The sequence below is a fragment of the Megascapheus bottae genome, chromosome 16, assembly GCF_031878675.1.
Source record: "Megascapheus bottae isolate mThoBot1 chromosome 16, mThoBot2.hap1, whole genome shotgun sequence".
Classification (NCBI taxonomy): Eukaryota; Metazoa; Chordata; class Mammalia; order Rodentia; family Geomyidae; genus Megascapheus; species Megascapheus bottae.
In genome coordinates, this window is record NC_143524.1 from 21,444,419 (window position 1) to 21,468,659 (window position 24,241).

Sequence of the window (24,241 nt, forward strand, 5' to 3'; positions counted from 1 at the left end):
CAATTCTGAACAAGTTGTGCAGTTTCCTGGCAAGGATCCAAAGACCAGGTGGAAGTAATTTACCAGCAAGAAAAATGTCTGGGCCATCTGGCCTCCATGAAATAGACTTGGCTCTGTGTCCATTTCTCTTCTCACTGATCAGGTTCTTTGGGGCTGCACAAAACAATATCATCTCCCTTGAAGTAAGCCTGACCTGGCTATCACAGGTCACCATGGGTGCTGCCTGCCATTGAAGAACGACAGATGTATTCAGAAAGTGGTTCCTGGAAAACCAATTTCAGAAAGTTCTCCTTTTGCCTTTTTGAGGGGGAAGATGGTCATGCAACAGCAGCCGAGAGATTTTTTTTTATAGCCCCTCCCTGCTGAGGCTCCCTGCCAAAGACTTTTCTACCAATAGTCAGACAATCCTTGTCAGTATAGGCAGAGGTATAAAATGCTGGTTTGATGACTTTCTTCTGCAGAGGCATCCAAATGATACATTTTCAAAATTCCAGTGAAATTTCAACATTGTTGACTATCTTTCAATGGGTGAAGCTTAGGTACTTCAAGGCTATGAGGACATAAAGATGATCTGCTGTTTTTGTGTGGCAGGTGAGTGGAAAAGACATTACTGGTTTCCCAGCTGATAGTGCTATTTGGGGAAACTCTAGAAAATTGGGAGGTGAGGCCTAAATGGAGACAGTAGGTCACGGGGGCCTGCCTTTGAGATGTATTACCCTGACCCTCTTTCTTTTTTGCACTATGCTTCCTGTCCACCATGAGATGAAGAGTCTCTTCTGTCACATGCTCTGCCTGCCACCATGATACTCTGCCTAAGTGCATGGAGCCAAGATGTCATTGATGGAACCCACTGAAATCATGAGCAAAATAAAACCTTTCCTTCCTTCAGTTGTTTATATCCAATATTGTGTTCCTAGCTGTGCAGTAGTAATGAATACAAAATTCCAACTTAGCCAGATCAATCCGATCCCCTTTGGCTTTTTCACTCAAGGCTAGTGCTCAACCACTTGAACCACAGCTCCACGTCTAACATTTTGCTAGTTAATGAGAAATGAGTCTTACAGACTTTGCTGGTTTTAAACCTTGATCCTGTGATCTCAGCTTCCTGAGTAGCTAGGATTACAGGTGTGAGCCACTAGTGAGTGCCCAGCCAAATCAGACGTTTATATGGTTCAGAGCTAAAAACAGAGTCTAGTGTCAGGTCTAAGCTTAGGCGCCACCTCTTTTAGTTGACACATTTGTTTGTTCATTTGCTCAGCAAATAAAGACACGACAGGTATGTACAGGTTTCTATTCTGAGTGCTAAATTTCAGGGTTGAATAAAACATGATTTCTGCCCTTGAGAAATTGAACAGGGAGATAATATAGACAAGCAGCAGCAGCTGAAGAGTTGGGGTGAGGGCTCTGATGTGGGAAAACATCAGGTATGACTAGAACAAAAAGGGTGGGGATCTAAGCTTGGGAAAGATTCTGGGAAAGATGATATTTAAATCACGTTCTGAAAGCATTGCCCACACCAACTGGTTTGCCTCGTAGGGGACATGTGGCAATGTGGAGAGACACTTCTGGTTGTCACCACTGGGAGACACTATTAGCAGCAAAGTAGAGGCAAGGAATGTTATCAAATATCCTACAATGCACAGGGCTGCTTCCCACAGATCGATGAGCATGTGCAAAGATAGGGAGCTATGGAAAGCACATGGCAGGGTTTGGGGAAGGGTATTTGAGCTAAAGCCAAGGGGTTGGCTTAAAAAATAAGAAACATCATGAAGCCAAGTGTGGTAGCTCATGCCTGCAATCCTAACTACTCAGGAGGCTGAGATATGAGGATCAAGGTTCAAAAGCAAGTCCTGGAACAAAAGGACCTGAGACTCTTATCTCCAATTAACCTCTAGAAAATGTGAAGTGGGGCTTGGCTCAAGGATAGGGCAGTAGCCTTGAGCTGAAGAGCTCAGGGACAATGCCCAGGCCAGAGTTCAAGTCTCATGACCCCCAAAAATAAAATGAAATAAAAAATAAGGAATATCAACTAGCATAGCATGTCTGGATCAGCCATAGAAACCGAGTCCTGAGCCACCAGCATCGTAGGCTTTGAGTTTCCAGCTCAGAGCTGTGTGAAGCTCCTGGAGGATTTACAGCAACTGTCTTAGTGCCTTCCATGCATTGGTTTAGCAGCCTCCTCCGTGGGGAGCCAGGGCCACTAGACTGGGAGGCAGCCATGGGGGGAGACAGAAAAGAACCTTCAGCCAGACTCTTGCCTCCAATTCACACATTGTTCCAGCATGCTAAGTGTGTCTTGACTTTTCTCCTCCACTAATATGTAATCACCTGGAGTGTGCACTCGGATGAGTAAAACATCTACCTTTCCCGCCCCCCTCCCCCCGAGCCTCACTGGGTGGGGACAGTGGAGCCACATATAAGAAAGAAGAAAAAAGGCATGGAGAATTACAGTCTCTTGAAAATCCCTTAAAAAAAACCACCTATGCAGCCTTGTGGAGAGTGAACATGGAAAAAGAAATGTATGGTGTACAGTATGAACAGATTACATGTAAAGCCTTTGTATTTTTAGTGCAATGTGCTTGTTTCTTTTGCATTCGAGGCCTGTGCTGTTGAACCTGCATATGTAAAATGCACGTGGACTGTGGTGATTCTGCTGCACACAACAGCAGAGGCAATGAAAGGGGGCGTTCGGCAACTTCCCCAGGGTGTCTTCATTTGTATACTGGCCATGGGCTCTTACAGGGATTTGAATTCAAGTTTTGAGCACTGTCCCTTCACTTTTTTGTCGTTGTTCAAGGTGGACCCTCTACCATTTGAACCATACCTCCAACTCTGACTTCGTAGTGCTTAGTTGGAGATAAAAATCGCATAGACTATCAATGTATGTGAATTAATGCACCTTCTATCTGGCAAATATCATGTAACCTTTTTATTAAATACAATAAAAATATTTTAAAAAATCGCATAGACTTTCCTGTGAGGGCTGGCTTTGAATTGTGATGCTTAGATCTCAGCTTCCTGCGTAACTGGGATTACAGGCATGAGCTACCAGTACCAGACAATCCTGATGTTGTTGTTTTAATGCCATTTCAAAACATTTCCCTGAAGCATGCCTCTTGAATGATAGCTGATAACTGACATGGCCTCTTCTGAGATGCATCTGAGGACCACCATCTATCTGAACATTTCCAAACTCTGCTCGGTTTTTGCAGTTTGAGCCTGCTGGTCTGTCAGAAATGCTCATCAAATACAGATGCCTTGACTAACTTCTGTCTCAACAAACCCGTGAGGAGTGATAATAAAATAAATACATTTAAGATAACTGACCTACCAAGCATTGTAACTTAGACCATCTTACCTTAAACATGCCCAGACACTTAGATTAGCCTACAGTGGGGTGAAACCATCTAAATACAAAGCATAAATTATAGTGAAGGGTTGAATATCTCAAGTGCACATAGAGATGGGTATTTTGTAGACATGACGAGATGCAACCACATTCAGAAAGGCTGGCAACACAGCACGCTACAGTATAGTCTGTGTAGCCTGAGACTGTACCGCTCTCTAGGAGATGCAGTTCACTGCCCAGTCTGCCTTGCATCGTCTAAGTGACCTGGTGGCATAGCACTGTACCACAAAGGGCCAAAACTTAAAATCAGAATGAATATTGCCTTCACACTATCATAAGCCAAAAAAAATCTCAAGTGAAATGCTGGTACATGAGAACCCAGCTGTACTGGTTCTATACAGAGCTTGACATGGTACCAGGAAGAAACTTAAAGGTAGTGGCTTGCTAATGGACTACTTCTGAAGGTCAGTATTAATTTTCAAATTCATAGTTCAAACAATCTGTGTCTCAATTGGCTCTAGGCGAGGCCTGTGCAGACAAGGCACACACATCTGACTCTATTCCTTCTATTCATAGAGTCTAAAACTCCAGAACACGGGATTATGGCTGGGTTAGAGATAAGAGGCAGAACATTTGTCTAGCATGCATGAGACCTTGGGTTCCATCACAAATAACAAAAACAAGCAAATAAAAAGTTCAGAAATAGCTGTGTACTGGTAGCTTCCACCTATAATCTTAGATAATCAGGACACTGAGATCTGAGGATCACAGTTCAAAGCCAGCCCAGGCGGGAAAGGCCATGAAACTCTTATCTCTAATTAACCACCAGAAAACTGAAAGTAGAGCTGTGAAATAAAGTGGTAGAACACCAGCCTTGAGCAAAGAAGCTCAGGGATAGTGCTCAACCTCTGAGTTCAAGCCCCATGACCACCACCAACAAAAAAAGTTCAGGAAACAGGTCCACATTGAGGGGTTGCATGTTTATTTCTGGAGAATGGTTTGATTTGATAATTTCTTGTTCTTTACAAGCATGGCTGCTTCATCATGCATATATTAGGGAGAATATTTGTCTTATGTGGAAAAGAACCACTTGGGTCTTTATTCTGCCTAGTTAAGGCATTTTTTTTTTTCATTTCGTTTGTGATGGGGGGTGGGGGAGTGAGTTAAGGAATTTTTTGGTCATTACTTTTTGCCCGACTTCCATTCAGAAAATAACACTTTAAGATATTTAGAAATATGCTTTTATACATTAGGCTGATATTTGCCTTCTACCTGTTTTCATGCACAAGAATCAACTGATTTCAGTGATAAAGTTGAGCCTTTTAAAGGTTATCTTTTGAAAATAATGCTGTGTGTGTATGGGGGTATGTGGGTGGGTGTATCTATACTGAGGCTTGAACTCAGGGTCTCATGCTCTATCAGCTATGGCTAGTGTTCTATACCTGAGTCACGCCTCCAGTCTGGCACTTTGATGGTTAATTGGAGGAAACTTTCTAATTTTATTCCTGGCCTGGCTTCAAATCACTATCCTCTGATCTCAGGCTCCTGAGTAGCTAGGATTATAAGAGTGTGCCTCTAGAGTCAGGCAAAAAGTAATATATTCTTTTTTTTCTTTTTTTTTGCCAGTCCCAGGGCTTGAACTCAGGGCCTGAGCACTGTCCTTTGGTTTTCTTAAGGCTACATCTCTACCACATGAGCCACAGTACCACTTCTGGCTTTTTCTATGTATATGGTACCAAGGAATCGAACCTGGTCTTTGTGCATGCTAGGCAAGCACTCTTACCACCAGGCCAAACTCCTGGTCCATATTCTTTTAACAAGGGTGTATAATCTTAGAAAGTTACTATCAACTGAGACATGCTTACTGGCGCACATATCTTGGCTGACAGAGTAACCAAGCAGCTGAGAATTGTTGCTGTGACATACAGTGATCTCACCTCCCTGGAGTCATCTCTCTTCTGCAGGGTAGATAAACTCCTGTTGTAATGGGAAAATGTTGAAATAAGCCACCCTGCCATCAATCCTGGGGCTACAGTTTGCCTGTGCAGCATAGTTTGCTTACTTATTCATGTATTTATTCGATTATTCTTAAGTGAAGACTTTTTCCTTTGAGACTCCAGTCAAACTTTTGATAAATTCAAAAATTAAAGCAATCTCCTGAGCTTTTGTTTCTGCACTGTCAAACTTTCCTAACCTGGCAGAAAGGACTGGATATTTTGGCCTAGTTTTTGAAATCTCCAAACCCAGTAGGGAGAATGACATATTTCCAACCAAATGACAGATTCACTGCTGGGCTAATGGGTTCTTTTGCCAGGAGTGCCTTGACATTTTTAGAAAAATAAAAAGGCTCAGAAAATGAAGGCATTGTATAAAACCATGAATTGTTTCTTTTTTGTACTTTATTTGCTGATCTATTTTTTGTGTATGTAAGTTGCTCATGTAAGAATCCTGAGACTTGACATCTTGTCTCTTCTAAGATTCAGAAATACATGATATATATCGTGTTACATGAAAACACATGATTACTAGGGATGGATGTATAAAAATCATAGTCTTGTGATTAAGAAGACTGGGCCCAACCTGGGCAAGAAAGTCCATGAGACCCTTATCTCCAATTAATGAGCAAAAAGCCGGAAGTGGAACTGTTGCTCAAGTGGTAGAACACCAGTCTTGGGCATAAAAGCTAAAGGACAATGCCCAGGGCTCAAGATCAAGCCCACATTCTGACACAAACTAAAAAGGACTGAGCTGGGCGTGGTGGTTCATGCCTATAATTCTAACTACTTGGGAGACTCAGACTGGGAGAACTGAGGTTTGAGGTTAGCTGGTACAAAAAATGTTCAAGATCTCATCCTAACTAATAGAAGGCTGGATATAGTGACACATATCTGTCATTCCAGCTACATGGGATACATAAGTAAGAATACCATAGTCCAGGCCAGCCTGGGCAAAATGTGAGACCCCTTATATTAAACATTACCAAAGTTAAGAGAGCTGGAGGAGGGGGCTGGGAGTTTGGCCTAGTGGTAGAGTACTTATGTAGCATGCATGAAGAGCTGGGTTTGAGTCCTCAGCACCACATACAGAGAAAAAGCCAGAAGTGGTGCTGTGGCTCAAGTGTAGAGCTCTAGCCTTGAGAAAGCGCAAGGACAATGCTCAGGCCCTGAGATCAAGCCCCAGGACTGGCAAAAAAGAGAGCTGGAGGTATGGCTCAAGTGGTAAAGTACCTGCCTGGCAAGATGAGGTTTTGAGTTCAAATTCCAGTACTGAAAAAATGAAAAAAGATGAGCTCTGGTGTTGAACACACTATAACCACTCTGAGCCTCAGTTTTCTTATCCATGAGAAGAACAATAACACACCTGGGAAGGATGCAAATTCAATTAGATGAGACATATGAACAGGCTTCATCTATAGCACGTAGTCAGTAAAGCTCAGCTACTTTTCATATGATTAGTATAAAAACACACAAGAGGAGCGACAGCTAAGAAATGTTCTATAGTTCACAATCTAAGTTACTAAAATTGATGCCTAGATTATGCATTTTCTTTTAAGGAAGCCTATATATATGTTTTTGAGATTATATGTACTTCTCAGAGAAATGTATATTTTTGAAAAAAGCATAAAGTGAAGAGAGTCTGCTTGTACTCCAAGTATTTATTTCTACATGACTGTGAGAGTAAGCACCTAAGAATGCTTTCTCTTATTATCCTAAGTAATTTACTCCATGTCCTTCCAGAGATGGGAGGTGAGGAATGCAAGTAGCATCTTCTAGGAACAGGTGCAATGTTGCCTTTTTTCTTTTTCCTTTTTTGGTCAGTCGTGGGGCTTGAACCCAGGCCTGTTCTGGAGCTTTTCACTCAAGGCTAGTGCTCTACCACTATTTCTCTTTACCCGGGGGTTCATTGGAGTTAAAAGGCTCATGGACTTTCCTACCTGGGTTGGCTTTAAACTGAAATCCTCAGATTTCAGCATCTCGAGTAGCTAGGATTACAGGTGTGAAACACTGGTACCTGGCAGCAAGGTTGTCTTTTTAAGATTTCGGGCAAATCTCTGACCCAGGTCCTCCTCACCATAAGCCGCTCTATACCTAGACTCTCAAAAACAATCTATAAATATTTATCATGCTATCAACTAAAACCTCTCACATCCCAAGTTCTTCACATTAAGTAAGCATCCAGAAAGAATGCTCACCCTGGAGAGCAGGGGTTAATTAGAAGCTTACCACTTACGTTGATCAAGTCAAAGAATGGACTGGAATAAGAAATATTTTTTTATGAGGAGAAAAATTATCTGGAAGGAGAATTTAACCTGGAAAAAAAGTATATGGTCAAGAGTCGAAAGTTTGGCCTAGTGGTAGAGTGCTTGTCTAGCATGCATGAAGACCCGAGTTTCATTCCTCGGTACCACATACATAGAATAAAGCTGGAAGGGGTGCTGAGGCTCAAGTGGTTAGAGCTCTAACCTTAAGCAATCTCAAGGACAGTGCTCAGGCTCTGAGCTCAAGCCCCAGGACTGGCAAATATATATGTGTGTGTGTGTGTGTGTGTGTGTGTGTGTGTGTGTGTGTGTGTGTATAATGGTCAAAACATCTGAATTTTATAAAACTAAACTATCAAACCATCTTATTCACAAAGAAGAAGGAACAAAAAAAGAGTAAGTGTATCACCATCAACCCAAATATCAAAAATCAAATTTCAATGTAAGGGATATCATCAGATAGAATATGCCTGCTTTTAATGGACCATTTAAGAAGCCCACTTGAAGTTTTTGTAACAAACCACGACCAATCCCAAATAGGAAAAATAATCTTGCCTTCCAATTAGCATGATGTATTTATGAAACTGAGTCATTTTCAAAGTAGAGTTTTTCAAATTAGAAAAGTTTCTCCAAACATATTTGAATTGTAACTCTTATCACAGGAAAAAAATCCAATTTTCTACAATTGTAGAAATCCTTTAAGGAAATGGGAAGTCTTTTCAAAAAGCTTAAGAGTCTAGGTAGTCCCTTTGAAATGGCATTACAAGTCTCGGTTGCTGGCTAGCTAGGAAGCTTCTGATCACAAAGCCTCATCAGGGAAGTCTTGGGATAAGAAATTGCATGGTTTGGACATATCACTGAATGTAGACATGTGATTCGCCACGTGAGATCATCTGCTTGCACTATTGCACATCTTATTGTTTCCTCAATATGCTGAGGAGTTATGAAATCAGAAACAAATCCAAATTTTCAAGTGCTGTGAATCAAGAGAAGCACATGCTCAAATGAATTCTAGTTCATTTCTATGGTTTTTAATGCGTTTCTAAGGACAGAGGATGAGAAATGAAGGCTATTTAGAATTTGTGTTTATGGTCAGTCATGTACTATTTGCAGGACAGTTAAACCATAATCCTTTTAGCAATGATTTGTTACTGACACGTGCTAAGTAGTCTTACTTTGCAGAAGAGGGAAGAAGAAAGAAAACACTGTAGAAAATATTGTAGTGCATTTAAGAATTCCACAAACATGAAAGTAAATGGAAACATTACGGATGTTCTATTCCCTTTGCTTTCAGGGGAAAGCCAAGCTTGAGTTCTCCCCAGCCCACTGGAGACTTACATCATAGCCACTGTTACGGATTCCACGCCGGGGTCGCTCCCGAGTGACCAGAAGGTCCATCTCCGTTTCTCCTGGACTAGGGCTGTTCAGAGACTGCCGGCTTCGGTAGACAGAGTTCTTCATCTGTTGCCTGAAGAGAATTCAACAACTGTTATGATGCAGCAAATACCCTGACAGATGGAATTCTCCACTGATCCAAAAACTACAGGCAACCAATGAAGGATGATCTGGATTTGCTTCACAGATCTCCAAATTGATGTTTCCTGCTCCTCAGGGGCTCTGCAAAGAGTGGACTAAAGACCCCTCCCCAGCCCCCAAATGCTGTAACCACTGAGCTGAATTATTAGTGTCTTTTCATATGGAAACTAGGTAACTACAATCAATTACAACAGTGCAGCCTCATCTAAAATTCTGCTGCTGATGAGGCCAGGGGTTCTCCCTTGACCCTGTAGACAGCTAACGCTGCGGAACAAACTCGCCTTTGCTGACTTTGTTGACTCAGCAGACTCCTTTCCTTTTTTAGCTTTCTGACTCCAAGTGCAACATTCTCCAAAGTGTTAACCCTGTAGCTAGTGTGATTGCTGATAGATTGATTTTTCTATAATTATCACAGCAGATTCCCTTCTAGGCTAAGAAGTCAAGTCCTAGAGGCAATCCGAGACCTGCTCATCCATCCACCCATCCATCCATCCATCCATCCAACCTTTACTGAATACCCATTTTGTGCCAGACACTGTAGAAGATGATGACCACATAGCTCCACTCCCCTAGAGCTGATATACTACTGAGGGAGACAATTAACATAATACTTTGAGAATGATAAGTGCTGTTAAGAAGACAATGAACTATGGCACAGGGGAATTAGAAAGGAGAACTTCAGATAGGCTGATCATCTTGGAAAACCTGGTGTAGTGACCGTTGAGCAGAGTCCTTAAATGGAGCCAGGCCCATGCTGATGTGGACACAAGCATATTTCAGACCTAGGCAGTAGCCAGTGCACAGGTTCTCTCCATCTCAGCCACTACTAGAAAGTTTATATATTTGTCACTCTTGCCTCAATGCTAACTTGTCACTAGAGGAATTACTCTGAAGAAAGGAAAGGAAACAGCAATGTAGAGATCTTCTTTCCCTCCAGTGGCAATTTTTATTAGCAGGAAGTGAGATACAGTACAACAAATGACTTTCATGGGACCCTACACAGTCATAATGGGATAAACATTCCCTTTCTCCAATAGTAAGACTCTCTGCAGATAATTTGCACTTCCACACCATCTATCTTCAGAGAACTCCTCTAACACCACCTGTTTTACATCGTAGTTCTAACATCTGAGCTGTTCCTAGGCTAGACAGAGAAGAAGTGGCATTATTTATGTCCAGTGACTCTTGAAACCCGGCAGGTTTCAAAAACAAAGAGCAAGTTACTTTCAGCATTATAGTCGATTGACATTAGACATGTAAGACCAAGCATCACCCCTACAGGTGGCCTTGGGAATAAAGCAGACATTGTTTGACCTGCTCCTTTCACTATGAGGAATTTATTCTGAGTGCACCTGTCACTTGTTGGTGATAATCTTTTGGCAAGAGCCGCATGATCTTCCTTGGAGGCTACCTTTCCTCCAATGGGCAGGCAACTGGCTCAGTCTAGACCAATCACAGCATCACATCTCTGCAACTTGAAGCTTCCTTTGAGAAGAGGCCAAGCTTGTGAGACAGATTGTTCTCAGGGACTCACACTTTATTTAAGACAGACCCCAAAGGATCCCCATCCTTAGATCCAATTACAAATGTGTGTGTGTGTGTGTGTGTGTGTGTGTGTGTGTGTGTGTGTGTGTGTGTTTAAAAATTAGACTTCATAGCTGTCCTGAGAATAGTCCATTTGGAAAAGATTTATTAATAAGGGAGATGGAAGAGTAAACAGGAGGCTTGGCAATTGACATTTCAGTAGCTTATTTTGTAAGTATGAGACATAGCATAGTGAGACGGTGTAAACCCTTTCAAGAACCAAGAATTTAGGTGAAAGCTTAGATACTAGAGGATCACCCAGTCTACTCTCTCCTCAGAGACATTACAGTTCTTGTTTCAGTACAATGAATGGCTTAAAAGCCCTTATTTAACTGGATATCAATTACCTGGACACCTACATGTGCCTGGTATATGAAAGTCTACTTAGAGATAAATTGAGAGAAACGGCCTATTTTAATCAAATGGAATTTCATAAGGCATTTTACTATATTAAAAATAACTTTTGGAATATATAAGAACTTTCTGAGACATTGGGTTTTGTTGTTATTTTATTTGTACTGATCCTGGGTCTTTAACTCAGAATGTAGGCTCTGTCTATGAGCTTTTTTGCTCAAGGCTAGTGTTTAGTGCTCTACCACTTGAGTTACAGATCCACTTTTGGCATTTTGGTGGCTAATTGGAGACAGGTGTCTCATAGAGGTTCGTGATCAGGCTGGCTTCAAACTGTGATCTTCAGATCTCAGCAGCCTGAGTTGCCAGGTTCACAGGAATGAACCACCAAAGTCCTACTCGTTGCTTTTAACCATTGATAATATTGCTAGATGGACAATGATGAGTTTGATTTTGATTTTAAGGAAAGACCCTGGGATCACATAGTGATGACCTAGAGCTCTAGAGGAGAAGAGAAGGATATTTGGCTTCCATTGCAGCAATTCTTAGGCCAGCAATTGACCCAGAAACAAGCTCCACAAAGAGCCTTGAGGGAAGGGTAAAGAAATAAGAGAGAGATGAAAAGAAGTCAACTAAGATATGATATAGGGACGTATTAGTGCTTTTGGTAAGCTGAGGCTCAAACTTACTGAAGTATGGGATATGGTTGTTTGAAAAGTTAGGTTTAGGGGCTGGGAGTTTGGCCTAGTAGTAGAGTGCTTGCCTAGCATTCATGAAGACCTGGGCTTGATTCCTCAGTACCATATACATAGAAAAAGCTGGAAGAGGTGCTGTGGCTCAGGTGGTAGAGCTCTAGCCTTGAGAAAGCCCAAGGACAGTGCTCAGGCCCTGAGTTCAAGCCCAGGGACTGGCAAAAAAAAGAGGTAGAGGGAAGGAGGAAGAAACATGGGCAAAAGCTTTCATTATTGTTTGTGTGGGAAGCAATGGGTAAAACAGAATAAGCATGCAAGGGATAAACTAGTTTGAATAACTGGACAGATTCCTGAGGCTCAAGCTGTTTTTGACTATTATCTGGATCTAGGGTGATGCAGACATGTGGATAATGGTTCTGAGTGAGAGCCCCCAGAGAGAACTTAAAAGAGATGGCTGAGGTGCATGTTCTAGATGGGTGGGTTTGAACATGAAATGTGAGTTTATAGCCAGGTACCAATATAGGCCTGTAATCCTAGCTACTCGGGAGAATGATATCTGAGGATTGCAGTTCAAAGCCAGCCAGGCAGGAAAAAGTCCATGAGATTCTTATCTCCAAATAACCACCAGAAAACAAGAATTAGAGCTGTGGCTCAAAGTGGTAGAGCACTAGCCTTGAGTTATAAAGCTCTACAATTGACCTTCCCCCCACCACGAGAAAAGTGTGTGTGTGTGTGTGTGTGTGTGTGTGTGTGTGTGTGTGTGAGTGTGTGTGTGTGTTTGCCAGTCCTGGGGCTTGAACTCAGGGCCTGAGCACTATCCTTGGGCTTCCTCAAGGCTAGAGCTCTACTACTTGAGACACAGCACCACTTTAGGCTTTTTTCTATGTATATGGTACTGAGAAATTGAACCTGGGTCTTTGTGTGTGCTAGGAAAACACTCTACCACTAGGTCAAACTCCCAGCCCCTTGTGAGTCTTTTTCTGTGTCTGGGAATGGAGTGGCCTTGGGGCTAGGGGGGGGGGCGGTATATGTGACGTTTTCTTGGAGTTCAAAAAACCCCCATGTCAGACCATCAAAGGCAAAACTAGAAAATGGTTATTATACTAGCATAGCCAGCATCTCTGAGTTCATGCCATGGTTGTTATCCATTGATTCTCACCTGCTCTCAGCTGAGGATGTGGCCCAACACCTTTATGATATGACAATTCTGGCTGGCTAGTGGCTGCTGAGAAAAAGCCTTCATGTGGGTGTCACAGCAGCTTGCAGACAAGCTGTGCTGGCTGGAGCAGGTGCAGTGAGAGCGGAGCAGATACATGGGGTCTGCAGACTGCACCTGCCTCGGGTACTTTGTACTTGATGTCTCAGTGAGAGCCAAGGTATTTTCTGACTTTAGAAATAAAGAGCTATAAAAATGATATAAAAGGGTTTAGTGATGACTCAACATAGAGTTCCACTTTTATCTTTATTTGACTTCACTTTGGTATGAAGGAAAAATTCTGGTGATTGATGCTACCTCAGCACTAGGGAAGGATTTCTTTGCTTGCCCTGCCATGGTTGGGTGGAGGAGAGCAGAGTCTCTAGAGAGTTATATTGTGAATGGCAATTAACAGGCATCTCTAACTTGCAGTAACAGTGAAAACAGCAGGCTTTCTCTGGAGTCAATGGCAGAGTGTCAAGAATAACACCTCCAAGCTTAGAGTTCTGTTTCCTCTGTCTCTTACTCTTTCCCCCCTCTCCATCTCGTACTGATCTGATCTTAATTCCTATTCCTAGCTCACCTCAGTTTGTGACTATCCATCTTTTTCTCTGAACTGGACAATTGTGTAAATGTAATTTTAGTACTTTAGGGTTATTCGATCATTTCTTCAATGACAGTTGCTGTAGGTAAACAGCAGATCACTGGACCCATGCTAGGCCCTTCAGACAGAGTTCCCACAAAATTATCACTCATTCTCTTGTCATAAAAAGCCGCAATTGAACTTATTATTTGTTCTTCAAGTTCTTCCAAAACCAACATTTTCTGATTTATATACAATTAACTTACTTTTTTCTGAGTATCAACATAGTGTTTAATCCAATGTATAAGAGACACCCCATCTACTTCCCCAAAGCAGTAAAAGCCAAAGTTGACACCAGGCTCCCTAGAAAACCTTTCTCTTTGTTTCCTCCTTGGTCCTCTAGCCATTAACAAGGTAACACATGCATTGTGAACACATCATGGGATGGTTTTAGTCAGTACTTTGTCGTATCATCGAATCTTAATTAGAAGCATGGTACATTAAGCCCCTGGTTTAGATTTCTTTCCTTATTGAAGATAAATAATGTTGATAAATTCAAAAGATGTAGCCCCCCTGTCTAACTTGGTTTGGGAGTTCTGTTGCAAGCCTGTCACATGGTCACTTTTGCTGTTGTTAGTACAATACCATTCTGTCCCGGAATTACCCTGCGAATCCCAATCTGTGGTGTGTGTATCTACCGTGGTTTCTTGATAGGGATTGGCACGTGCTCACAGACAGGGAGATTATCCAGGAGACTGCACTGGAAAGCAGTGATGGTGATTCATGCAGTGCTTCAGGCAGGCAGGGAGGGAGGAAGAGAGGGGGCCATAATTGACCTTGCTCACGTCCACCTCTTCAATGTAAGGTCATGCCTTACTGTTATCAACAGAGCTTAGAAGGCAGCTTCTGATGGTTTGGATGCTGCCAAAATTCATATGGAAATTTGGTTGCTGTTTTGGCAGTGTTAGGAAGTGGAACCTTTGGATGGTGATATAGCCTCAAAGGCAGTGGCTCAAGGGTAGGGTGGTATCCTTGAGCTGAAGAGCTCAAAAGACAACACCCAGGCTCAGAGTGCAAGCCCCATGACCCACAAAAAACAAAACAATAAGCCCCTCCCCCAAAATGGACGAACACAGAAGCCAGTCCACACCATGTAGCCCAAGCCCTGCTTCACTAGGCCAGGTTCTTTGTTACACTTCAAAAACCCTTTAGACTTGTGTTGTACACTTTTAGGATAATTATCTTTCTCTCACATCAGATCTCAGCAGCCATCGGGTTGTTGTGTGTACCATAACCTGCTGAAGGAACTGAAGGAGCGCACAAGAAAAAGCTGTGATAGTATATAGCATCTGGTGTGTGTGTGTGTGTGTGTGTGTGTGTGTGTGTGTTGGGACTTGAACTTAGAGCCTCATGCTCTCTTTTGCCTTTTTTCTACTCAGAAGTAGTGCTTCTGGTTTTTGCTTTGCTTTGTTTTTGTTTAATGTTGGTTCTAGACCTTGAATTCAGGCCTGGGCACAGTCCCTGGATTCAAGGTTAGCATTCTACCATTTGAGTCACAGCTCCACTTCCAGCTTTTTGGTAGTTAATTGGAGATGAGAGTCTCTAAGATTTGTCTGCCTAGGCTAGTTTCCAAGTGTGATTTTTAGATCTCAGCCTCCCTGAGTAGTTAGGTATGAACCCCTGGCACCTGGCTGTGTGCAGCATCTTGATTGGTGACAATAAATGTCAAATAACTGAACAAATCTGTGAATGAACCAGACAAACCACTATGGATTGCTGAGCCGCAGTGTAATAAGCACTCCCAAGGTAGAATAAAAGGGTGAGACATGAAATTAGCTTTCCTTATGCAAGAACCAGGAACATAATTGAAACATGCAATGTCCCCTGGTCTGAAAGTTGCATAACTAGGTAGATGATAATTATATCTTCACCCAGCTCTGCAACAACGACTGGGTTGAAAATATCATCAAGCTAAAGGACAATTATGGCTGTTTGCCTGCCCAATCTTATTTTTTAATGGCTTCAATTTTGCTCTCTTCCAGATTTATTACAGAGCACCTGCTTGTGTGGACCAGCAGGGTTCAGAGCAACAGCCTGAAACATCACAATCCTGAAGCATCAGACCAGGGGACAGAAGCTGTACTGGCCTGAGGTGTCCTTGGCCTCATCCCATCCATGATACATTGCTCTAAAGAATCCTATAGACAGGCCAGGCACTGGTGCTTCACCTATGTAGTCCTAGCTATCCAGGAGATTGAGACTAGAGGACTTTGGTTTGAAGCTGGCCCAGACATGAAAACTGGTAAGATTCTTACCTCCAATTAACCACACAAGAGTCACAAGTGGAGGTATGGCTCAAGTGGTAGAGCATCAGCCTTGGGAAAAAAAATAATAAAACCTAAGCCCTGAGTTCAAGTCCCAGTACTTGCCTCCTACCCCCAAATCTATAGAGCCCATACCTGTTTTTAGCCTCGGGGAATGGAGCGCCCAGTTCTGGGTCTGGTTCTAAAACATGTTCCATTTCCTTTGAGGCTTTTTCATACATCTTTTTTCTTTCTGTCAGGCCACCTTTATTTGTCTCCACAGCTGGGAAGTCATAGTAACCCTTTCTCTTGGCTTTGAGGCGCAGCTTGTTCCGATAGTGTTCGATGTCTGACTTCTGCTTCAGGGCTTTGTTTACCTGGAAAGAGAGTGACAGCCTAAGGCCCTCAACCAGCATGGTGACAGGTGAGGGCTTTTTTGAGAAGGTTAGAGCTCCTGAAAAGCCACCCTAGGTGTCACTTCTGGTCTTCTGAGCCTGCAGACCTACCTGTGTCCCCTCCAAACCTATACCTGCAATGTGGGGTTTGTCTGGAGACCTCCCATCCTCTTCTCGCAAGACTGCCCCACCTCTGCTCTGGCCTGGGTCTGACATCACACTCTCAGCTTTGTGGGAATGACTCTAATTCTGCCTACATCTTTGTGGGGACGTCTGGCCTGGCAGCCTAGCTAGTGATGTTCTGAGTCTAGTTCCAACCCCAAGGGACCTATGACCTTTCTGCTATGTAGCTGGGGCTGAGCTGGAGTAAACAGCAAGTCCTTTGAAACAGGTGGGATGAATGGAGCAAGAAGGTAAACAAAAGTTTTGCTTTCACATAAGTTATTTGCATCTGAGTATGCTTCTGTAAGTCAAGTGAGACTCAAGTCCAGAGAGAGAGAGAGAGAGAGAGAGTAGAAACATTGGCCTTTCAGAAAGATACATGCTAATAATGTATTTGGGGCCTGGGATACAAACATATGGGCCACATTTACTACATAGTAAGAGACAAGCATGTTAGGCTCACATTTCTGTCTTCTCTAAAATCATCTTGAAAAGAGTTTCCTGTAATTCATAAAAGGGAAATTCATGGCGTTGGGGTGAGGCTTCTTAAAAAATGTATACCAGCCACCCATAAGAGAAGAAGAAAGAAAATTACAAAGCAATCTGTGTCAAGATACCCAAGGCAGTAAACTACAGAGAAGAGTGTGAGGCTCTGTTCCAAGTGAAATGAGGGCTGGTTCCTTTCCTCTCACTGCTCAAAATGGAGCAAGGATCATTTCTGAACAAGGACAAGGCTCAAAGTTCTCTTTCTGTGACAGGGTGAAGGGCCTGGGAGGAAAAGGGAAGAGGAAGTTGAATGTGTCCCCGATTTTGAGTCTATGGTGCTCATATCATTAAACGAGGACAGAGATCCAGACCTGATGACCATTCTGTGGGCTCAGGACTAGGGGAAAGTTCCCATCCATAGAAGCTACCAATGCATTAGTGCTAACTTCAGAGGCTTGGATGTCTGATAGCAGAATTGCACCCCAAGAAAGATTTGGTGGCCATGGTGTAGTGGTGGTGGTGTGTGGATGGTCCTGGGGCTTGACTTCAAGTCCAAAGCATTCTGTTTCAGTTGTTTTACGTTTCACTCAAGACTGATGATGCTCTCTCTACCACTTGAGTCACAGCTCCACTTCTGACTTTTTTGGTGGTTCACTGGAAAGGAATCATATGGGCTTTTTGCTCAGTCTGGCTTCACATTTTGATCCTCAGATCTCAACCTTCAGAGTAGCTGGGATTACAAGGCATGAGCCACTGGTGCCCAATTTGTGACTGGTTTTGAGAAGACTTCCAAGCTGTCACATGTTTTCAACAAGGGGATCAAAGGACTTGATCTATTAACTATTCCTGTAGACTAATTGATGATAGGAAAGCCGTTGCTCTAAAGTCTTTACCTACATGACACATATTGATTCTTCCAGCAGCCCATTTATAGCAGATAGAGATGCTGAGGTACAGAGAAGTCAGTCAGCCACCCAATGTCTCACAGACCAGAGCTGGAAGAACTGGCAGCCTGCTCCCATGGTGAATTGTTGACCAATGAGCTAGAGTAAGTGTTCAAGAGAGGGCAAGAACACTGGGTAGGTGTAAGTAAGGGCACCTTAACACTGTGACCACAAATCACCTTTAGTATAACCTTGAACAAGCCTCCAGACCCCTGCGCTTTAGTTTATCTAAAATGAAGGAGTTGGAATAAAAGTGCTTATTGAGTGTATATTCAGTTACATTTTTACAGTTCAGTTTGTCACCTCTTAAGGGTGCTGGCTCAGTCTTTTTTTTGCCTAGAAAACAAGATACTTCCTGAACCAGGTTTGTGTAACACTTGGATAAGCATTCGAGATGATAGGGCAAAGACTCTAATGGGTATTTATGATGCCTACTTGTACAGGGCGGTGGCAAGTTGCTGGTGGTGTGATGGGAGGAGACGTTACAAGTTTGGCCAGACAGTTCAAAACTTTCTTAATAAAGGCCCCGAAACACAACAAATTAAAGAAAGTTTGGACAAATGGGACTGCATTAAACTGCAGAGCTTCTGTATGGCAAAGGACATAGCTAGCAAGTTAAATAGAAAGCCTACAGAGTGGGAGAAGGTTTTCACTAGCCATATAACAGAGAAAGGCTTCATATCTAAAATATATCAACAGCTAAAAAAATTGAATCTCTCCCAAACAAATCTTCAAAGAAACAACCATCCCATGAAAAGACTTGAGCAAAAAGAGAAGCTCAGAGACAGTGCCTAGGCCCAGAGGTCAAGCTCTAGGATGGGGGGAAGGTAGAGGGGACCTTTGGAAGTTTTCCACCTGCTTCAGGAATAAATAAAGTGAATAACTAGCTTGACAGTTTAGCCCAGAGGAAAACATGTCTGTGTATGTGTATATGCACCTGCAAACACATGTAATATAAATGTTCGCATGTACAGTAAATGTTCTATACGGAGATTCTTAAAGGTGCATAAATATTTTAGCCATTCTGCCACAGAAGATGGAGGGATGGCATACAATTCTTCCCCAACTTCCTTCTAGTCTCTCTGAGATCTCTTTTTCTCTCTCATGCCTTTATCAACCATCTATTATGCAAGCATCTACTATCACCAGCTAATTTGCCTTGATAAAATAATAATCAATGTGTGTTACAGACTCTTTGGATCCCTAGAAAAGTTGATAAACATCATGCTATTTATTGATATCTTCCCGAAAGCAGCTAATGGAATGTCCCAAGCTTGCTAAAAGGGAGAATTGTCATTTCAAAGCCCGTAGTGGGTCACATCCGATCCACAGCAATGTGTCCTCTCCTTCCCTTTCAATTCACACCATCCCATCACCATGACAGTGGCAGTGGAGGAGCCAGGTGTAGATAGGCAGAAGGCTGTTTGGGGGTGATTTGTCTCCCGGGTCATCCTCCTAAAGTCTGGTGCATGCAGGGGTTACAATCATGTCAGCAGCACACACTTGACCTGCACACGGAAAGGTTGCTCTGGAATCCAATCCCCAAGGATCCCACATGGGGTCACAGGTTCTCACCTCGCCGTTGAGGACAGCCGCGGATTCCTGGCTCCTGTCTGAGGCAGGGTGCACCGCAGGTAGGGCTGACGGTTTGATGGTGATGAGCTGCACGGACCCAGAAGATGTGTCAAAGGGATCTGCTGCCACCTTGGCTGTGTGGTCAAAGACAACTGCTCCCTCCTCTTCATCGCTGGCTTCCACTAAAGGCCAACAGAAACACATGAGACTTATGCAGTTTCATGATCTCCGGGAACTGCGAGAAGGCTCACTCCTAAAGACAGTAACCAAAAGGACCGCAGAGACCACGCTGGCTCTGTGCCAAGGCTTCCCTGCCGGTCGTAGCTTTCTCTTCAGTTTAAGATCTACACTATTTACCCGGTCATTGTGTCATCAGTGAGCAGAAACAGTGGTAAAGATTCCCGTGAAAACAGTAAAAAGCCATTTTTCTTCAAAGCCAACAAAACACATTTGATATAAAAAGTAAATTTGTCCTGTATGACTGAGTTGGAAATGGAAGAAGTAAATTTGGCTAAAACTTGCAACTATTAGGGTGACAAGTCTTCCTTGAGCTACTAGTTATGCTTATTACTGTGATTTCTTTCCTTCCTTCCTTCCTTTCTCCCTCCCTCCCCCCTCCCTCCCTCCCTCCTCATTCTTCTTCCTCTCTCTCTCTCTCTCTCTCTCTCTCTCTCTCTCTCTCTCTCTCTCTCTCTCTCTCTAACTGAATAGACTGATTGCCACCTACACTCTGTTCAATGAATTCTCCCATCTGACAGATCATTCTGCTACAGTGGCTGAAAGACACCAGTTGGCTCTGTGCTTTGATAACTAAGCTGAGAGAAAAGGTTCCAGAACCAGAAGTATTGCTGATTTACTTGTACTTGAAGCATATTCCCATGAAGCATCTCTAGGAATAACAACTCATTGAGCATGGCCTGGCAAGAGATAAATTAAGTCTGTTCAAACAACTAAACCAGTAGACAATTTAGAAGCAAAATAGGTGCTCTATAAAATACGAGTGTAACGAGTGTATTCATCTTTCCTCCTGCCTGCTCAGGAGACTATTATTTAAATTATTGAGAAACACATAGTTTATATCATCCTGTCATTTACTATAATCACAGAAGATCAGTCAGGTTAAACCAAGTGAACTGCTACTTTACAACATGGTTAAAACATTACAGAGTCTAACGATGGGTTACACTTGGATTGTTCTGTTTCATTGTATGGACTGGTTTGCAAATACCAGACCATCAAGAAACCAATGACAGAGGAAAGTCTATTCAGATGTGTTATGAGATGGGTATATATTTTCTGGGCACATCATGACTCCCCACGAGGACAATTACAGGCCTTCAAAATGGCTCCTAGTAGTTCTCTCCTCCCACAATAAACAGGCCTTGGTTTTACTTCGTGTAACCAAGAAGAAAGTACAGAAATGACAGTGTGTTGCTTCCTAAGCTCTCTTGGATCCTTTACTGCAACCAAGAAGAAAGTACAGAAATGACAGTGTGTTGCTTCCTAAGCTCTCTTGGATCCTTTACTGCCATGTCCCAACCACATGGAAGCAACCTAGGGAAAGATGGGATGGATGGCAAGGAGCTGAGTCCGATTTCCTCAGCAGACACATAATAATAAGTAAGTTAGAAGACCAAAGCCCGGCCAATGTCTTAACTGTGGCTTCGTGGACAGTTTGAGTCAGAATCACCCAGTTCAGCTTTTTCTCCAGAATTCCTTACCCTCCAAACATTACCTGACCTCATAAATGCAGACTGCCATGTTTGGTGACTACGTGTAGGGTTAATAATACTCAAAAGTAAATAATAGCTTATAAATAAATCACCATGAAGCCACTTTTTTTTAGGAACACCCTTGCGTCTCACAGCTCCTGTTCTTATCTCCTAACTGGAAAATACATACACCACCAGCAATTAGGTGATCTTCCAACAAGGAGCTTGATCTTATTATCCTTTGACCAGAAAGTTCTGAAGGTCCAGGATAAAGCCAGAGGTTTTTTTTTGGTAGTACTAGGGCTTGAACTCAGATCCTCTTGCTTGCTCAGCATATACTCTACTTTTGAGAATCACTCCCAGGTCTTTTCTGCATTAATTATTTTCCAGGTTGTGTCTTGCATTTTTGCCTGGACTGGTTTCAGACCACGATCCCCCCTACCTATGTTACTGGGATCACAGGTGCATACATTCATGTCTGGCTTTTTGACTCAGATGGGATCTTAATATATATTTGACACACATTTATATCAGTATCACGAATACACACAGTCATTATATACATAATGCCCTAAACTTGCAGTCTTGTACTTCCTTCAGCTCTTTCCTGGAAAAGAGCTTTCCAAATGTTACGTTAGAGTTTGACTTATAAGTTCAAATGTCAGCTGGGCACCAGTGGTTCACACCTGTAATCCTAGCTACTCAGGAAACTGAGATCTGAAGATTGCAGTTTAAAGCCAGCCCGGCACAAAAGTCCATGAGGCTCTTATTTCTAATTAACCACCAGAAAATTGGAAGTGGCACTGTGGCTCAAGTGGTAGAGCACTAGCCTTGAGCTGAAGAGCTCAAGGACAGTGCCCATGCCCAGAGTTCAAGCTCCATGACCAACCAAAAAAGAAAAAAAAATCTCTATTTGGTTCAAAAAAAAGCATAAAAAATTTGTGTATATGCTGGTCTGAAAACTCAGACTCATAGTCTTAGGTGCTGTCTCTGAGGTTTTTCTTCTCCAGCTTGGAGTGCTACCGCCACAGTTGTACTTCTGACTTTTTTGGGGGGGGCGATTAACTAGAGAGGCTCACAGACTTTACTGCCTAGGCTGTCTTTGAACCGTGATACTCAGATCTCAGCCTTTTGAGTAGTTATATTACAGGCATGAATCACCAGCACCTAGCTAAATTCTTTTTGCTTTTCAAATTCTATCTGCCACCCCAACCTTTTCAATCAATATTTATAAGTCTTTGTAAAATAGACTCTAAAATAGATTTGTGCCTATGGTAACTATGATAGTTTAAATATGAAATGTCCACTACAATAACACTTCATCCCTAGCTGTGACCATTCTTGTGGGAGGTTCTGGAAACTTAAGGAGGCAGGACTAAGTTGAAGGAAGCAGGCTACAGAAGGTAGGTCTTTAATGATATCCTGTCTATAGTCCCTTTCTGTCTCTCTCTTTCTGTTCCTTGTGTGACATGGAGTGAGAAGCTACATCTATATATTTTTACCACCACGACACATTGCCTAACTATGGGTCCAGAATCAACAGAGCCAAACAGCTGTGGGAAGAACCCACTAAAAACATGAGCCTAAAAAAGTAACTTTCTTTCCCCTTTTAAGTAGTCTCTGTTGGGTATTTGGTCAGTAAATGATGAGGCCATTGAGATGTAAGGACTCATGGCAGTAGCCATGTTCTTAGTAGAATAGGGTCTTTTCCTTCTAAAGTTCTCCCCCCTCTCACACACACAAAGAACAACAAAATTAGAATCTATAGATGCAACAAGCTTGGTAAAAACTAGAAGGCTTCCAAATAACATCCTAGTGCATTAATATGTCTTATCTAACCTTAGTAATCCCAGATTCTAGGTTAGGCACTAAGCCATGAGACAACAGTATTTAAATCATTTACAAAACACAGTCTATTCTCAGAGGCCACGTTCATGTAAAAAGAGCTTAATACTTCTATACTTCTCACAAGCTATATGATAAAAATACACTTTTCTATTTTCTCCACAATCCCATTCTCTGTCATTTTCTTCCTTTATTTCTGTGGATCATGTTCCAATCCAATCACAAACATAAGTGATTTTTATCAGATAACTCTTACATAGTAGTAAGATAGAAAGAGCTCTTTTATTATAGAAAAGGATAAGTGTAGATTTCAGAAAAAGGTATTTTCTAGAATACCTTCAGACATACAGCCAATCTGTGGAGTTTTACTTAAATGAGCTGTTCTCTCAATTCTAATCGAAAAATTTTAAACCTAAACCCTACTGAACAAAATTTTATGAGCAAACAAAAGCAGTCAACCCTGAAAATTCTGAGTTTTACTCACGGCAAAATTAAAACATAGCCAAAGAAGTATTGTAATCCTGTAAAAGATGGTGTCTTAAACAAAAACTCAGCCTGGTACAGTAATTGCGCTTTTTTATGTACACATCTGTCAGTTATTTCAGGCCCTGATATTTAACTAATCAAAGTGAGCTGACATTGATCAAAATGCATTGTACTCATAAATTGATAGGTTGAATTGAACTCTATCTGCATAACTACTTAAAGACAGTAATAAAAATTTTTAAACACACATCCACATAATTAAGGTGACCTAAACAGAGTATGGAGGCAGAGAGAGAAGACAGACAGATGGGAACAGCAAAAGGTCAGCCAGAACAGTTAAGGCCAGTGAGTGCCACCAGCTGAATTGAGTGATGGGGTCTGGAACCAACCTGTTTGCTCTTCTTCTATGGATTAAACATAGGAGGAAAAAAGTATCTATCAGTGCCTATTGTCTGACAAAGGAATCTAGGTTTTTAAGCAAGAAGAAGGGCACAGAACAATGTGCACATTGATTGCATTTTATATGAGAAGACAGAGCAAGATGATAAAACATAAAGATACACATGTGCCGTCATGTGCATAGTAAAAAGTTCAAAGAAGTACACTAAGATTTTCAAGGTCATTTGAAGCCTGAGGTAGGTGAGTGGAGTGGCTACGGGGTGGCGGGGGTCGGGGGTGAGGAGTGAGTTTTCTTTGACTTGACTTTGTGAATTGTCAAGGAGTATATAAAAGGAAAGGAGAAGGAATGGAGGACAGAGCTGGGAGAGTGAACGGGCATATTCTTT

At 42.3% G+C, this 24,241-nt stretch overlaps 1 protein-coding gene across 2 annotated transcripts in view; it reads right to left on the reverse strand.

Annotated features, from left to right (window-relative positions):
* Positions 1 to 24,241, reverse strand: part of Kiaa1549l (KIAA1549 like) — a 216,710-nt gene that overhangs the window by 22,816 nt on the left and 169,653 nt on the right. For both annotated transcript variants that reach the window (XM_090347909.1, XM_090347908.1), the window contains exons 15-17: positions 19,414 to 19,595; positions 16,008 to 16,228; positions 8,946 to 9,075 (exon numbers count right to left, since the gene is read on the reverse strand). In XM_090347909.1, the coding sequence (XP_090204035.1) occupies positions 8,946 to 9,075; positions 16,008 to 16,228; positions 19,414 to 19,595 (533 nt within the window). The remainder of the gene's footprint in view (positions 1 to 8,945; positions 9,076 to 16,007; positions 16,229 to 19,413; positions 19,596 to 24,241) is intronic.